This window comes from Rhinopithecus bieti, unplaced genomic scaffold, assembly GCF_001698545.2.
Source record: "Rhinopithecus bieti isolate Rb0 unplaced genomic scaffold, ASM169854v2 scaffold_36840, whole genome shotgun sequence".
Lineage (NCBI taxonomy): Eukaryota > Metazoa > Chordata > Mammalia > Primates > Cercopithecidae > Rhinopithecus > Rhinopithecus bieti.
The window spans coordinates 1,315,774-1,334,305 of record NW_016816502.1 but is presented as its reverse complement, the minus strand read 5'-3'; the positions used below and the strand labels follow the sequence as shown (position 1 = coordinate 1,334,305).

General features: G+C 36.7%; 1 protein-coding gene across 1 annotated transcript in view; it reads right to left on the bottom strand.

Annotated features, from left to right (window-relative positions):
• Positions 1-1,376: 1,376 nt before the first annotated feature.
• The window catches only part of SELENOT (selenoprotein T), a 35,169-nt gene continuing 18,013 nt past the window's right edge, over positions 1,377-18,532 (bottom strand). Inside the window, exons 2-6 of the mRNA XM_017854923.1 lie at positions 10,034-10,144; positions 9,053-9,179; positions 7,354-7,441; positions 5,114-5,267; positions 1,377-4,155 (exon numbers count right to left, since the gene is read on the bottom strand). Of these exons, the coding sequence (XP_017710412.1) occupies positions 5,143-5,267; positions 7,354-7,441; positions 9,053-9,179; positions 10,034-10,144 (451 nt within the window). The 3' untranslated portion in view covers positions 1,377-4,155; positions 5,114-5,142. The remainder of the gene's footprint in view (positions 4,156-5,113; positions 5,268-7,353; positions 7,442-9,052; positions 9,180-10,033; positions 10,145-18,532) is intronic.

Genomic DNA, 18,532 nt, shown 5'->3' with positions numbered 1-18,532 from the left:
GGGGTGGGGGGGGGGTTGGGGGGATGGTTTCGGGATGAAACTGTTCCACCTCAGATCATCAGGCATTAGGATTCTCAAAAGGACCACACAACCCAGATCCCTCGCAGGCACAGTTCGCAATAGGATTCGGGCTCCTATGATAATCTAATGTGCTGGTCTGACAGGAGGCAAAGCTTAGGAGGTAACGCTTGCTTGCCTGCCATTCACCTGCTGGTGTGCAGCTGGGTTCCTAATAGGCCACAGACCACTACCAGTCCATGGTCCAAGGATTGGGGACTCCTGGTATACACCACAGACTAACAGTATTTGCATTATTTTGAGGCTTGTTTGAAATGCAAATTACCTGGCACCATTTCAGATCAACTAAATCAGAACCATTAGGAGTGAGATCCAGAAATTCGTCCCAGTGATTTTTAAGCACATTAAAATTTTTAAACCACTACTGTTAGCGTGCTTTTTTATTCTGCTCATGCTTAACATAGGCAAAAGAAAACGTTCTATTAGTCTTGATATAGAATGGATGACTTTACAGCTTTCTACTGTATCTGAAACCAGTTCATATTTTTCTTCAAGATACAGTTTGGAGCTGAGTCTGTCTCTTTTTTGTTGCTGTTTTTTGTTTTGAGACAGGGTCTTGCTCTGTCACCTGCAGTGGTACAATCTTGGCTCACTGCAGCCTCAACCTCCTGGGCTTAAGCAATGCTCCTGTCTCAGTCTCCCAAGTAGCTGGGCCTACAGGTGCATGCCACCATGCTTGGCTAATTTTTTTTTTTTGTAGAGATGGAATTTCACCATGTTGCCCAGACTGGTCTTGAACTCCTGGGCTCAAGCAATCCACCCATCTTGGTCTCCCAGCCATGAGCCACTGCACCTGGCCTGTGGATCTATTTGTTTCTATTTGCTTTTCTGAAGCCTAGGGGAAAAGGAGCCAGCTGAATTTTTTAAAAAAGTCTGATCTTTGCTCTTTCTTCCGAGATTGTTAAATTGTCTATACTAGTTAATAGAGGGAAAGCATTCATTTTTGTTTCTCTCCAGATTTAAGGATGTTAGTGTGTTTCAGGAATTCTGCAGGTTGGGGGTAAAGACGGACAGTGATGTAAACTGTTCCACTTTAGACCACTCCAGCATAGAATACATCACAGAGCTATTGACAGTTCAGCAGCACTGAAGCACAAGTAGACTGTAAGTCTTGAGAAGCAGCGTAAGGTCCAAGAGGGTGGTAAGACTTGAGTGCCAGGCTGACAGTGGCTGGTAAACACTGGTCAGGTTAAGAAGCCATTAAAAAGTAATGACAATAATTTTTATAATGCAAAATTTTGCAAGTATAGTTACCATATAAAGTGCTCTAGTGTAGATTTAATTCCACAAAGTAGGAGTTCCTTTCAAATCAGCTTAATAAAAGTTTATTTTCACAATGCTACAGAGGTAAGTCCCCAAACTTTACAATCCTCATTTGTTTCTTTCAAAAAGATCTCTTTTTTAAAAAAAGGCTTTAGAATACCACACCATGTTTAAAATCCTGTAAGCTATTTTTGAAACCTAAATTAAATTCTGACAATGATAAAATGTTTGCCAGTCAATCAAAGTCCCAAACTAATTAACATTCAAAGTAAGAAAGGATCATCATTGGGATCTCATTATATTTTGATAGCTATAAAGGCTGACTGACTCCTGTCATTAATAGTGTGTCATAAGCAAATAATATCACTTATATTCTAGAAAAAGAAATAAGCATATTTGTCTTGCACTTCTTACACACTGAGGTATAAAGCCATGTTTTACCAATTTTTTTTATTAATGTACCAAATAATTTCTTCCACAATGGCAACAGTGTTAAAAACCCCCATAGCATTAGCCAACCTGCTGGCATGTTCTATGGTCTTCTAATTAATATAGTGCACAGACATTTATAAACTACACTGCCACAGTAATTTACAAGTAACTAATAAATATTGAAATGTTGGGAATATAACAAAACTACATTCTAAATAGTTTACTTTCCCTTTTTCCTTATATTATTACTTTTATATTCATTCTTCTCACTCATTTTTTCACTAGACTCTATTAAAGTCAACATTTAAATATGGCTAAGCATAAGACAAAACAGGTAAGTGTCAACAATATAGCTGAATTTTATCAGTGTCTAAGCCACTTAAAGCTATTCTCCAAAAGACAAGTTATTCAACCCAAGGCAAACAGAGAAAGTTGTATTTGAATCTTAGGTTCTTTATATTTTTAACTGTCAGGTCCACAGGAACATCCAAGGCTCAAGTTCTGAATGTCTACATGTCATGAAGTTAACTGTGGCACTAGTGGAATGTCGATTACTAAAGATGAACCCCTAGACACATTCAGCAAGACATTCAACTTGCAGAAGGCAGGGAATTTGGAGTGGTACACAATCAGGTAACAAGATTTCAAGCTCTAGTCAAAGATAAGATGATGTTATACCTGAATAACAATTTCTAAGGAACTTGAATAACCATCTCTAAGGACTCTTGTCACTATATGAAAAACTGAGGTTAATGGCTCCACACTCTTAATTAAAAGGACAGTCATTTAATCAATTTTCTGCAGTAAATTATTAAACTAACTTCCTAGCATCTGGAGATTACAGTATGTTCCACCTTGAAGCTATCACAATCAAGACCATTACCTGACATGCATTCAACAAATATTCAATGACAAACTATAAGGTTAAATGTTACAGAAAGTTAGGTCTTTAATATCTAAGTGTGAGGTGGACTTAATGTTGAACCTTTCTGAGTGCCAACATGACACTTAAAGGAAATGCTCATGGAACATTTCAGATTTCATATTTGGGATGCCCAACTGGAAGTATAATGCAAATATTCCAAACTTTGAAAAAATTATGAAATCTGAAATATTTCTTGTCCCAAGCATTTTTGGAAAAGGGATACTCAACCTGTACCTTATAATTTTTCCCTAAATCACTTTTGGCTCTACCACTTCTATTCCTATATGGAAGCTGAAGTATGTTATGACTGCTGTTACATGACTATTTTTCTACATTCTGGTTCTATTTCTGCAAAGTTTTTAACAATTTAAGTTTTTTAAAAAACTGCCTTTTTAGAACTCTGACACAGTATTTAAAAATTAAATTTAAAAAATTTTAAGTTTTGTTTTCATTCATATACAATAAAATTCTGATATATGATGTTAGTACAAATTATTAGTCAGGCAATTTCGTTCACCTAATATCAACGCTGTAAAGAGGTCAGTGAACTTTCTTTAAGTGAGATGAGTTTCAATGATCTACAGATGGTAAATGAACCTATTATTTGATATCTAAAGTGTGTACTCTTATGAAAATTATCCATAAATCAAAAACAAAATTTTAGCAGACAATGTTAAAATATACATGTAACAGGTTACATTGAAGCAATAAATTGAAAACTTTTAATTTAACTCATATCTTGCTTAGTTTTTATTTAGTTAAGTATAAAGGCCCAGTTAATTAATCAACTCATTTAGATTGAGTCAAGGCTATGGACACTGGAACTACCCACAATAGGATTTAAAAAGCATTGGTTTTTTTTATAGTTCTCTGGTAATCACACGCACTACATACATACACAAACAAAATTTGTAGAGTACTCTGAATATAGGATTTCCCCCATAATCTTGCATCTGCTATATTTTGTAAACTATATAAACTGGACATGGCCAAATTAGAGATGTCTGATAAACTCTTATAAAGTATTTGGGAACTTCAACTGGATTCCCAAATAATCAATTTTAAACTATAAAAAACAAACATTTATATAAAAGCACAACAGATTTAACAGACATCTTTGGGAAAAAAATCAAATTGTAACTCAATTTTCTACTTTTTCATATACAACTAAGAAAAAAAGTTACAGGTAGTAATGTCTACCTGAAAAAAAAAAACAACAACACACGTTAACTGGGTGATTTTGTGGGGGGTGGGGAAAACTATACAGTATTATTGCACTCCATGAATGTGCAGAATTCCAAAATATGCCAGCACTGAAAAACTATCTTGCATTGAGGTTTTCCAAGAGGTACAACGAGCCTGCCAAGAAAGCATCTGGTCTGTACTAACAGCTTGCTGTCTTCAGTACAGGCCTTCATAATGTCAGTCACGCTGCTCTTGCAATGATCCCTTAATGCCTGAAAGATATATAGAAAAAAAAATATTTTATTTCAAAATCACTCATAAAAACTCTTTAGAAAGCCAATTCATTCATCAGAAAGAAACTGAGAACAACTCCGCTAAGCAAAAGTTAACTAATACCTCTCTGTGTTCACACATTAGCCTATAAATTTTTTATCTTGAGTATGTTCAAAGAATTTGCATACTCTCAGGAACTAATTACTTGAAGGTAAGGACAGGAAGTATACACACCTCTAGCATAATATATCAACTCTGGCCATTAGGAATTTAGAGTAAAGAAAATAAGGTTTTCAGACCCAATTATTAAGCCTTGAAGATAAAATTACTAACAACCTGACTTTATTTTGGCAGGTCCAAACTCTCTTCATACACTTCAACATTTTAATGAAGAATATATCCCTCTGTTTAATCTTAAATTGAAAACTCAAGTGATAATTGTCAGGCCTCTGAGCCCAAGCCAAGCCATCGCATCCCCTGTGACTTGCACTTATATGGCCAGATGGCCTGAAGTAACTGAAGAATCATAGAAGTGAAAATGCCCTGCCCCACCTTAACTGATGACATTCCACCACAAAAGAAGTGAAAATGGCTGGTCCTTGCCTTAAGTGATGACATTACCTTGTGAAAGTCCTTTTCCTGGCTCATCCTGGCTCAAAAAGTCCCCCCACTGAGCACCTTGTGACTCCTACTCCTGCCTGCCAGAGAACAACCCCCTTTTCCTTTACCTACTCAAATCCTATAAAACGGCCCCACCCTTATCTCCCTTCGCTGACTCTTTTCAGACTCAGCCCACCTGCACCCAGGTCATTAAAAAGCTTTATTGCTCACACAAAGCCTGTTTGGTGGTCTCTTCACACAGATGCGCATAACAATAATATACGTAATATTTACTAACTTGCTGAGTCATAAGAATAAACAGGAACCTATACATTAGCTATATTTTAAACAACTTACAAAAGAGTTTTCAGTGCTGATAGGTGGTGCTATGATCGATGGTGTGGGATTGAATCCATATGCACATTGAGCTTCATTTCATTGTCAAGAATTTGAACAAGTTGTTGCATGGATGGAAGATGACCAGATTCCAGCTTAGACCACACAGGTACATCTATAAAAATAAATGGCACCGCCCCCACCAAAAATTAAAGATGATTTTATAATATGCACTCATCCCACAAATATTTATCATCTATGTACACAACTGGGGACACAAAAGTAAGCAAAAAAGTACACTGCTTGCTCTTAGGGAATTTACATTCCAGTAGGGGAAATGTCAAAAGAACTACACAAATGGCTACAAAATTACAACTGTGTACTTAGAGCTAAAACTGAAAGGCACTACTGTACTAGGAGGGACATACACACAAGGCTGTCCCTGTCTAGTCAGATAAAGAGTATCATTTAAATGAGATCTAAAAGATAAAGAAAAATTACCATGACAGAGTGGGGATTCATGAGAGTAGAAAACCTTTGAGGGAGAGAACAGAAATGTAAAGACCAGAAAGGAGCTTGGCACATGAAATGTAAGAGAAAATCAGCATAGCTGAGAGAAATATAGAAGAGGAGTGATATAAGGGAAGATGGGAAGGTAGAAAGGATTAGACTGGGGTCAATAAACTGTAAAGGGACAGAGAATAAACATTTTGGGCTAGGGAAGATACACAGTCTCTGACACAGCTATTCAACTCTTGTAGTCTAAAAATGCAGTTGTAGCAATGCATAAACAAATGGACATGGTTGTGTTCTAATAAAGCTTTATTTACAAAACAAGCAGCAGAGGATAAGATCCATAAGACCTTTGTTTGCTAACCCCTAAACTAGGTAATACAGTCTTTTGGCCACATTAAATGTTCTGGTCTTTATCTTGAGAAAAAAGTCAAGTCATTTAATGAATTGGGACCACTGAAGCAGCAAGATAAAATTTGCATTAAAAAAGTTATTGTTTAGGCTGGGCGCAGTTGCCTGTACTCCCAGCACTCTGGGAGGCCTAGACAGATGGATCACGACATCAGGAGATCAAGACCATCCTGACTGACAGGGTGAAACTCCGTCTCTACTAAAAATACAAAAAATTAGCCAGGCGTGGTGGTGGGCACCTGTAGTCCCAGCTACTCGGGAGGCTGAGACAGGAGAATGGTGTGAACCCGGGAGGCACAGCTTGCAGTGAGTTGAGATCGCACCACTGCACTCCAGCCTGGGCGACACAGCAAGACTCCGTCTCCCAAAAAAAAAAAAGTCATTGTTTAGAACAGATATTGGTCAATTTTTCTGTAAGAAGGCAGATGCTAAATATTTTACGCTTTATGGACCAAGAGATAAAAATCAAGAACATTATGTAGGTACTTATATAAATTTCTATGAATTTTTCATTGATGCAACTCAAAACTTTAGTTATAAGCACAGAAGTTTGAATTTCATATAGTTTCCATGTGTCACAAAATATTACTTTTATTTTTTTTAACCAAAAAATGTAAAAAACACTGTTAGCTCATAGGCCATATTTGCCAACCCCTGGTTTAGAGAATGTAGAAAAGGGTAACAAGTTAATTGTGGCCTGGACTAGGGTGGTGGCAGTTAAGATGAACAGAAGGTAGATTTTTGAAAAATTTAGGAGGTGGAATTGAGAAGACTTGGTAATCCATCAAATAGGGGGACTAGGGAAGACGATGATGTTATCATAGGTTTCTGGCATGGGCAACTGAGTAGACAAATGACGGTGTCATTAAATAAATGAGAAATGTCAGAGGAGGAGCAAAAGAGTTTACAAACATTATAGAAAGGAGAAGTAAGCAAGCGTTTATTTTGGAATAGGTTATTATGTTTAAGATTCCTGAGCACAGCATTTTAGGAGAGAGACTGACAGATATACATTTAGGGATCATCATACAGATGTTATTTTAAAGCCATGGGAGTACATAAAGTTCACAGAGACAATCTGATATAAGAAGAGGGCCAACTCCTCAAGGAATTCAAAGATGTGAAGTTCCAGTAGAGGTAAAGAGATTAAGCTGAGGGAGCGAATTTAAAAAAAAATAAGTTAAAATTTTCTACATTCTTCTATCTGCTGAATTTTCAAATAAACTTATTTTTATACAAACACTAAAGAAGTTTCTCTTATTATAAAAGATAAAAGCTTGATACTCATTATAAATCATTTAAAATCTATCACAAAATGCAAACTATTCAGAACCTACCATTTAAAGTTATCTCAAATGCACCTGTTGACATACACTGGTTCTCAATCATGTTGCTCAAGAAGAAAACCATCATACATGCATAGACCTAAAAGAAGATATAATTAAGCACAACAGGCAAAGTCATTTTTGGCAAATGCTCTTTTCAATCTACTTTAAAAATTCCCATAAAACTATTACTGCTATTCCATATGTTCAGATAACATATATAAAGCAAAAGTAAACCAATATTAATTTGCAGCTCTACACATGCTGAAGCACTTATAGATGATATTCATAATGTACACAGAATTTCTAAGAGATTTCATAATAGCCTTAATAAGCTAAACAAAAAAATATAAGCATAAGAGTTCACTTTACCATTTTTATAATATATGAATTCATAAGAGACTTGTGATGCAAAATTAGTAACTCCATATAATATTCAATACAACCTGTATATGTTTCAAACAAATCATTTTAAGTCAAACTAATAAAGTACGTTAGAAAGCATAGGCATATCAAAGATCAAAGTACATTCATTCACCTTTCAAAGGCAAATCTATACTCTTCTAAAAGTGGCTAGGTGTTTCTTGTTGGACAGCAAAGTTTTACGTCAACAAAATCACCAGACTAAAAGTAGGATGCAGTGAGAATGCCAATTCACAGCAAGCTGTTTCAGAAAAATAAATCAAATGTTCACAGCAGATGAGAAAGAGCTTTCCCTACTACCCCACAGGAGCTAGGTGGGGTTTGTTTTTACAGGAATTACTTTACCATTTGGGAATGTTAAGTATATTTTCATGGGAACAATACACAAGGAAATGTCATAAAACCTACCAGGTAGAGATATATTTCAATTAGAGATACCACTTGAAGATATTTATATTAAGAAGTCCTGCCTGTTACTGGAAAGAAATGGTTACCAAAGAAAAAGAAGTACAGCTATGCAGGAGTCCGCTAAAGGTATTCAGCCTAGAATTAAAGGACAAGACCAGATAGAAGACTCCAAAAAAGAAGACTTCATAAAAGGAAGCCTAGAAAAATCTAATACATGAGAAAAATAAAAATTAGACCCATTTTAGACAGGATGGTAAGCCCTCCAGAAAAATTATTTTAAGTAAAATAAATTAAAATAAGAGTAATCTAGAAGGAATGTATGTGGCAACAAGACCCTACAAAGGAAAAGAGAAACAGGACAAAGTTCTTAAGTATATTTATATTGTTTCTTTCAGGCAATTATTCAAACAGATCCATAAACAGAAGAGGCAAAGGACAAAGAATTTAAAAAGAGACAGATGAGTTTTGATAAGAAGAAGTTAATGGGAATCCCCTTTTTAATGTGAATCAACCCACTAATATGACATTAATTGGTTTAAAAGGTCTACATTATGTATATATGTTTTGTTGGATATGATTTGACCTAAGTAATACAATCAAAATCAGATAACAAATTATTTTGTGCCTAGGTTATACTAAACTAACACCTCCCTGTCCCCCAAAATTAAAAAGGATAAGACTTAATCATTCTTAATATATCAATATGGAAATGAAGGTCAAGGGAGGTTAAGTGACTTCCCCAGAGATAAAATGGGTATAAATTAAAATAATACATGCTAACAGTTGAATCAATAACAAGTATTCAAAATAAGAAAATCTATTAGAATATTTCATCGACAATGTAAAAACCTACAGTTACCAAAGCTATTAAGTTACATACCTTATTTTCTTGGCCCCACTGCCAGATGCTAGGAGCTTGCATGCCAAAGAAAGCAAAAGGATCCTTGCCAACAATTATTAAGCCTATTAATACTAGTTTGAAGACTGATAGGAAAGATGCTATGTGTCTATCAAAAGAAAAGAAAGAAAATCATCAGAAGCCACAATTTCCAACCTACTTTAAAATTTAGTAATTCAAGTGTATGTAAAGATTTTCTAGACACCAAATCTAAAAGTTACTTATAGAAAAAGCAGGCTGGGCGCGGTGGCTCAAGCCTGTAATTCCAGCACTTTGGGAGGCCGAGGCGGGCTGATCACAAGGTCAGGAGATTGAGACCATCCTGGCTAACACGGTGAAACCCCGTCTCTACTAAAAATACAAAAAAAAAATAGCCAAGCGTAGTGGCGGGCGCTTGTAGTCCTAGCTACTCAGGAGGCTGAAGCAGGAGAATGGCGTCAACCAGGGAGGCGGAGGTTGCAGTGAGCCGGGATTGTGCCACTACACTCCAGCCTGGGTAATAGAGCAAGACTCTGTCTCAAAAAAAAAAAAAAAGAAAGAAAGAAAGCAATTAAAGTTTATTGTGCAGTTTTAAAACAAAAAAGTTTAATATATTTAAAATAAACTGAAAAATTAACCCACAAATTTATATAGAATTGGTCTTTAAAATACTAATATTTTATGAAATACAGAATACCAGTTTCTGTAAAATTTAGGATTGTTATTCTATTTCTACAATTAAAAATACATAGGAAAATACATCTTTAGAAGGGTTGCCATCTCTGAAATGACCCTATTCCTTCTTAAAGAAAAAGCCTTCTATATTGGGTCAAATAAACTTGTTATATATAAAACAGCATTCTCTGTATATTATTATAACCAACTAAGTAATTACAATAACTAAGGACAGCTAATTAAACCAATTCACAAACATTTATAAAATCAAATAAATTATTTTCCTTTTAAGTTATTAAAATTTCTTACCTATATATTGGTTGAGGGAGGTAATTCTCTCCTTCAATGCGGATGTCTGGGTACCGCTGGCTGATAACCCGCATGTACTCCTCAAACACCCGCCTATAACCTCAGGAGACACTGTAGAAAAAATAAGTGTTTCTATTAAGTCATTTAGCATACACCTAGATTTATTTTGTAGTTAGATAAAGCCTAAAAATTATCAAGATTACAAATTTTTCTCAAAATCAGTCACAAATTCATAATAATTGAACCAGGATGACAAATACATGGAGTTTTTTTTATAATACATTTCACGTATTTCAGTTACCACCCCCTCAAATCCTTCCATTAAGACATTAAACTTCATATATGCCAGTAATGCGGCCTGATTTTTTTTAAGTTAGAAAGAAAAAAAGAACATTAAACTTTATAGATTTGTGTTACTGTTGGACAACAACAAATACCTATTCACATTCAGCATACTTTGAGCTCTCACACAGATTTGGCCATTTTGGGGGAGTGTCAATTACTTGTACAGTGAAATGAAAACAATTATTCTTATTCATCTGAACTAGAGACTTTCAAATTTGGGACACAAGACTTAAAAAAAAAAAAAAAAATCAAGGCATGAGAGAATGAAACTCTGGTTCTTATTCCCATTCTGCCCCTAACTAGGCAAACTTGTTTGCCCAAGCACAACAAAAGGAACTTAGACTTAGATCCCTTCTAACTCTAAAATTTGATTTTACTTTGCAAAGGAAAATGAAGATTGGGAACATAATTTTCAGTAATATGGACAGAAAATCCTTATCATTACTCTAGAGATGAAAATCCTTATCATTACTCTAGACTCTCTAAAGTCTCTTAAACAACTCACTTTCAGATATATGTTGCACCAGCCCCCCCCCCCAAAAAAGGAAATATGCCACCAGAATGCATATGAGAGAAAAAAGAAGATGGTACCATTATATCAACAGAAGAGCTTACAAATTCAGGTAATATTGTTAAACACTAAAGTTCATTAAACTCTAAGTTAAGGAACAGATAAATATCATAAGGTACCACTTGGTACAGAGGAAGCAGGGTCAGTAATTAAGTTACAGTAAAACCTGAGGTGCCAGCTTTGTCAATCAAGTAAAAAAACGATAACCACTACTACCAACCCAAAGGAACAGCATGGAGTTTCTATCTGACAGAGTAAAATGGTAAAAAATATTAGTAGATCTCAATTAAGAAAACCTGTGTTTTTTTGGGGAGGAGGTGGGGGAGCAGTAAGTGAGAAATTCACCAGTCTTTCTTTATAGTGAATATTTCCTTTACATTTAGAATGAATGTCCCTTACAAGTCTAAATATTTTGCAAAGAGATGCAAATCTCTATACTTAAGTGAACTTATAAATCTCGAAATACTATCCTTAACATCCACCTAATGTTTTATTATTACCATTGTTGTACTTTTTATTCTGTCTCGCTACATGCTGGGCTTTTCTGAGTTCAAATTACTAATTTAATATAATTTCAAATTTACAGGAAAGGTGCAAGAATAGTATAAAAGATCTTACATAAACACTTCATCTAGATTCATCACATATTAATATTCTGCCACAATTGCTTTCTCTGCAAAAAGTTTTATAAATCCTTTCTTTACACCAAAAAAGCAAAAGCAAACATAAAAAAAAGTTTAATATTGCTTTTTACAAAAATAATCTAGATAACCTATAAGCCTAACTACCTTAAAACCAAGAAATGCCACCAGATATCAATGCCCAAGTTTGCACTGGTGTTTACAATGGAGTTGATTATCTAAAATAACTGTATCTTTCTAACTTTTAATGCAGTAATTTGAGAACTAGAGACTTGGTTAGTCAAAACTTGTATTTTATAGATGAAGGGAGGAAAATGAAACCCAGAGAGATAAAGTGACTTTTCCAAAGTTATGCATTCAATGTATTATTTCACTCACTCAAATATTTACTGAATGCCTATTACATGGTAAGCACTGTAGTAGGCAGTGAGTATTTAGTGGTGAGTAACACAGATACGGTCCTGTCCTCACTTAGTGCCAGGGCTGGGACCAGAACACAGTCTTTGTGATTTGGGGTCCTAGGCCCTTTCCATGAGACCCCAAATTTAACAATTTGATGATTCAAGAGCTATCCTTCATATGTCCAGGAAGTAAGTTCCCTTTGTCCACAATGCCACCATCGGGTACCCATAAAATTGGCCTCCTGGGTTTTTCCATGATGAAGATACAGAGATTCTTCTGAGAGGACCAAGCTTATGAGCCCCAAGAAGTCCCTTAAGGGAAACCCTAAGAGACTTAACTAGAGATGTGCATATGCGCAGGCTGAACTAACAGTCAGATTCCCCCTAGTTACCCACTTTTCTGGCTAATGTGTTTAGAAGCATAAATCTACTCGGTTCATCAGGCCCTAAATCTTCAGTTAAGTCTTAGACCTTTGTGTGAAACTCCAAATAGAATTTAGCTAACAATCTCAGATTCCAAAAAGGACTTTAAAATGGAACTTTTCTTTCTTCTGAAAATAAAGCAGTTTATAAGACGGCCACAACATATTTTAGACAAGTTTACTTATGCATATTCCTCCTTATATTTGCTTCCAGACTTGTGAAGAAAAACCAAGGAACTTTTTTTCCTATATAATTGCTTTCCCTAAAATAATTTTTCTGTTGTGAAGCAGCAATCACTACTACTAACAGATGTTTTCCAAAATGTAACATAGCAAAGTGGACAAATGTTAAAGGTATAAAGAGCTAGTAACCATCACCTCTACCACCTCACCCAGTTCTTTCAAATGATTCCACTCTTTCTAGGTCAATGAGTTAAAACTGCCTCTCCCAGTACACCTCCAAAAAAATATATGAACATAAAAATGTTGCATCAGCTGCCTATCCTTCTGCCCCTGGAATAAATGTCCTTAGTAACTAAACCTAACTCCTGAAAAGAAATCTTTTTTTTTTTTTTTTTTGAGACGGAGTCTTGCTCTGTTGTCCAGGCTAGCGTGCAGTGGCGCGATCTCGGCTCACTGCAAACTCCGCCTCCCACGTTCAAGCGATTCAACTGCCTCAGTCTCCTGAATAGTTGGGATTACAGGCGCCCGCCACTGTGCCCAGCTAAATTTTTTTTGTATTTTTAGTAGAGATGGGGTTTCACCATGTTGGCTAGGCTGGTCTTGAATTCCTGATCTCATGATCCACCTGCCTCGGCCTCCCAAAGTGCTGGGATTATAGGCGTGAGCCACCACGTCCGGCCGAAAAGAAATCTTAAGCGCTATCACTTTGCAAATTTCCCTTTCTAGTAATACAGATACCTTACTATATGGAATCAACTGTTGCAATTGCTTGATTTAAAATATTTTGGAAACTGTACTTTTCTAAAAGAAGATCTTGCTTACATATTAGATGATCTATGCATAACAGAAAGGAAATTTTGAAAATACAGCAAAATCTCTTGTCCATGCTATTTTAAATTGATTTTGTGGTTTTTAAAGTCCATCATAGGCTGGGCATGGTGGCTCATATTTGTAATCCCAGCACTTTGGGAGGCTGAAGCAGGAGGAGCACTTGATCCTAGGAGTTCAAGACCAGCCTAGGCAATATAGTGAGACTCTGTCTCTACAAAAAAAAAAAAAAAAAAAAAAAGAAAAGAAAAATTAGCCAGGTATGGTACCACATACCTGAAGTACCAGCTACTAGGGAGGCTGAGGGGGAGGGTCATTTGAGTCTAAGAGGTGAAGGCTACAGTGAGCTGAGATCACACTACTGCACTCCAGACTGGATGACAGAGCAATATGTGTTCAGTGTCCTAATTCATAGTGCCAACCATCCCACTTTTACCTTCTCTATTACATTTGCTGCTAATTGGAGTCAAATGCCTACTTATATCAAACCTGGGCCAATCATAAACCCCAGTCTCTCGCATCCTCATTAAAAGACAAGATCGCAGATATTTACTGTTACAAAATAAATAATTTGTTTGTGGTTTTCTGTTTTCACAATATCTCCAATTCACCCTCTTGTTTGATTCACAACAGTCATCCACGCATAGCGTTGGGTCTCATTTACACAATGAGGCCCAATTCCTTGCCATAGCTGATGTTCCAGAAATACAAACCTGTAACAAGAAGATCCAAACAGAATTCCTTCTCTAGAAATGAAGAATTGGGATTTTAAAAAGTGACTATCGGCCAGTGCAGTGCTATAATCCTAGCACTTTGGGAGGCTGAGGCAGGTGGATCACCTGAGATCAGGAATTTGAGACCAGCCTGGCCAACATGGTGAAACCCTGTCTCTACCAAAAATACAAAAATTAGCAGGGCATGGTGGCACATGCCTGTAGTCCCAGCTACTTGGGAGGCTGAGGCATGAGAATCACTTCAACCCAAGAGGCGGAGGTTGCAGTGAGCCGATACTGCACCACTGCACTCCAGCCTGGGAGACAGTAAGACTGTCTCAAAAACAAACAAACAAACAAACAAACAGCTGCAAACACTCTGAATGAAGATAAAAAGCGTGCTCAGTTATTTTATTTTAAGTTACAAAAACAACACTACACAAGTAGTAGCTTATCAGGTTAAAGAACGATATCACATGAGACCAGGTGATTTCTCTTACAGTTGCCGCACTCTTAGAGCATTACAGTGTCTACCACTGTAGAAATACACACAAAATGAGCCTAACACGTGGCTTCTAAGGCATAGAAAGTCCTAGCTTCTTTATTGGGTTTATTCAAATGTCACCTGAAATCAATCTACAACCAACAGGTAAAAGTACAAGATAAACAGGAAATAAGCAATCCTTCCACCTCAGTCTCCTCAGTAACTGGTACTATTGGTATGTGCCACCATGCCCAGCTATTTTTTAATTTTTTGTCGAGATGAGATCTCACTATGTTGTCCAGGGTGATTTCAAACTCCTGGCCTCAAGTGATCCTCCCGCTTCGGCCTCCCAAAGTGCTAGGATTACAGGCATGAGTCACCATGCCTTTCCTGAATTTGTTAAAACAAACTTTTTTTTTTTTTTACATTTCCATAATTACTAAATAAGAGAAAAGACTTAAGACTAGTTATAAGAAACACAGGTTGGAGAGATGAGAGGGAAAAAAGGAACACAGACTGAGAGAAACAAATGTACTCTGAACACAATATTCCTTACATATCCAGCCTTCTTCTCTCAAAGCAGTCCTCCAACTCAGCTCCATTATTTGCTTTTTCTATTGCAACTGGGCTTATCACCACATACCCATATCCGCCTTTCAACTATTATAATAATTGGTATGCTGCTTTCCACCTATCCTTCCTCCAATCAATTCAGCTGCCTGAGTGTAGATTCCATCATAGTATTCACCTGCGTAAAACCATGTCTCACTTTGGCTGGGTGCAGTGGCTCATGCCTGTAATCCCAGCACTTTGGGAGGCCAAGGCAGGTGTATTGCTTGAGCTCAGGAGTTTGAAAGCAGCCTGAGTAACACGGTGAAACCCCGTCTCTACAAGAAATATAAAAATTAGTTGGGCATAGTGGCATGCACCTGTAGTCCCAGCTACTTGAAAGTAGACATCCAAATAGCACTTGATTAATATTGACACAGGCCCATTTTATTCAAATGACAATGAATTACAGAATCAATTTTAACAGATGTTTTATAGAAGTATTTATATATTTATATGGTCTATATAATTTCCAGTTTTCCCACTTCAAGCCCTCTGTGAAACAACTCATAAATTCTAAATTAATATCTATTTCTTATACAAATAATTTTAAAATTCTTCCATCTTCTTACCTACTGGATTGTTCTCTTACCTCTTTCCTATACCTATCAAGGTTCATCTTAATTACCCTGGCTTCTTTAAATATTCTTCCTAGCTGAATTAACCATGAAAGAGAAACCCTGGATCCTAGTTCTAGCTCTGTCACTAAACAAAAATCTTAGATAAACCTACAAAGTCTACTTTTCGTATTTTCATGTGTAAGATCCTTTCTAGCTCTAAATTCTACACTAATCCTTTCTAAAATCCTCCATTAAAAACAAAACAAAACAAAAAAACCCTCCATTTCTAGTCACATCTGACCTGCTTTTCCAAGCAAGAAACTTCAGGTATATTTATTTTGACTAACATTTAAAATCTGACAAGCTAATCTGTAGCTTCTAAGAATTACTAGCAGGAAGGACGTGCCTTACTTGAGCTTCCTCTCACTAGTCATCCCCCACCTGCCTCCATTCACAGCTCCTAACAGTCTCCAACAGAATACCCAGCTACCTCGAATAAAGTTTTATATATCTGTTTCCTTTGTACTTGTTAGCATTCTCATTTTATAACGTTTATTATAACAGCATCTATAAGCCCAATTTATCTTTTTCTGGCACTGTGGTGCCACTACTCAAAACTGTTCAATAGCACCTTACCTTCTCTTGATCCCAAAGCCTTGGATTTTTTAAAAAATAAACATGAAGTGTACTGTCTCTTGATGAATAACTGCATGTGCTTTCTCCTGTGGTGAATCAATCAAGTGGCCAACACACCATTGGTTGGGAATCTTAGGGAACCTAATGAGATGAATGCACTGTCATGTTAATTTAACCTGAACCTCTCAATCATCTCTGGGTCTTTTTCTCTTAAAAAAAAAAAAAAAAAAATAAAAGTTTCCCATCTTCTGCATAGTTTAGTGAACAGAACGTCCCTAAAGTATTTAACCTTAGATGCATCAAATTTTACAATTACCTTCCTTTATTCACTTTTGTGCAACTGCAATTTATATGACATAACACTCCACAAAACAAATCAAAAAATGTATTAAGATGTTTGTACTATGTCCACTTTTTCTTCAGAAAACTACCTTCAGACTATTAAGTTATTACTAGGCAATGCTTTCCACATATAACAAGGAAACATGCTTTAACAGTGATTTAAAATTTTAACAAGTATGTTTGTGCTATGGTTTGAATATGTCCTACAAAAAGCATAGGATGAAAAGAAACCTAATGCAACACTGTTGGGAGGCAGAGTCTAATGGGAGGTGAGGCTGCAAGTTCAATCACCTGCTTTCGCTTGCCCTCTCTTTGACCTTCCACCATGAGCTGACTCAGAAAGAAGGCCCTCAACAAATGCCAATACCTTGACAGTGAACTTCCCAGCCTCCAGAACTATGAGAAAGAAATTTTTCTTTATAAATTACCTTGTCTGTGATATTCTACTATAGCAACACCAAACTACGACAGTTTTTTATGTATAAGTCTGCTCAAAACCTTTAAATCTTTTGGACTCTTTCATCTTCAAGAAGGTACAGTAAAATGTGAATAATGCCGAGAACTCTAACTTAGATCTTGAAAAATAGATAAGCTGGAGTTTGTGTGTGGGGAGGGATTCTGTCTAGAGTCACAAACAACCTTAATGAGAAACATAAAGTACCTTTTAAAAACTCTGCTTCAGAAACATGGCTTTTTGGTTTTAGACAATGTATCTAAAGGATAAGCACAAGAGATGAACATAATCAAAAATAAACTGGGCTACTTAAAATAATAAAAGCTAAAACAAAATGAACTTTGGAGATTGGTGCAGAATATAACAAAAGTGGCTTTCTAACTATGGGCAAAATAGAAAGATGGACAAAATAGGCTTACCAGCAGTTTTAACTCTTATTTCTGTTTTGATTCAGCCAACAGGGGAAAAAACATTAAGATTTATCAGATACCTATGTCCTTGAACAAACTAGCTAGCTAGCTATATTCTTACTAAACCCTCAAGACAATCCTTTGAAGTTCTATCATGCCCACTTTATAAATGAGCAAACAGACTCAGAGAGGTTAACTTGTTTTAGTCATATAACTAATAGGTGGCAGATCCAGAATAAGACTCGAAATTATGTGAGACCACCCAAATTATGACACCAAAATCTAATTAACCTCAAAGGAAAATAAGGCAAAGGGTTTTAACAATAAAAAGAATGACCAACATTAAAAAATATATATATATATAGCCAGGCGTGGTGGTTCACACCTGTAATCCCAGCACTTTCGGAGGCCGAGGAGGGCCGATCACTTCGGGTCAGGAGTTGGAAACCAGCCTGGTTTGAAACCAGCGGGGTTTCAGCCGAAACCCCGTCTCTACTAAAAATACAAAAAATAGCTGGGCGCGGTGGCGGGCGCCTGTAATTCCAGCTACTCAGGAGGCTGAGGCAGGAGAATCGCTTGAGCCAGGAGGCGGAGGTTACGGTGAGCCGAGACTGCGTCACCGCACTACAGCCTGGGCGACAGAGCAAGACTGTCTTAAAAAAAAAAAAAGTTGGCCGGGCGCGGTGGCTCAAGCCTGTAATCCCAGCACTTTGGGAGGCCGAGATGGGCGGATCACAAGGTCAGGAGATCGAGACCATCCTGGCTAACCCGGTGAAACCCCGTCTCTACTAAAAAATATAAAAAACTAGCCGGGCGAGGTGGCAGGCGCTTGTAGTCCCAGCTACTCGGGAGGCTGAGGCAGGAGAATGGCGTAAACCCGGGAGGCGGAGCTTGCAGTGA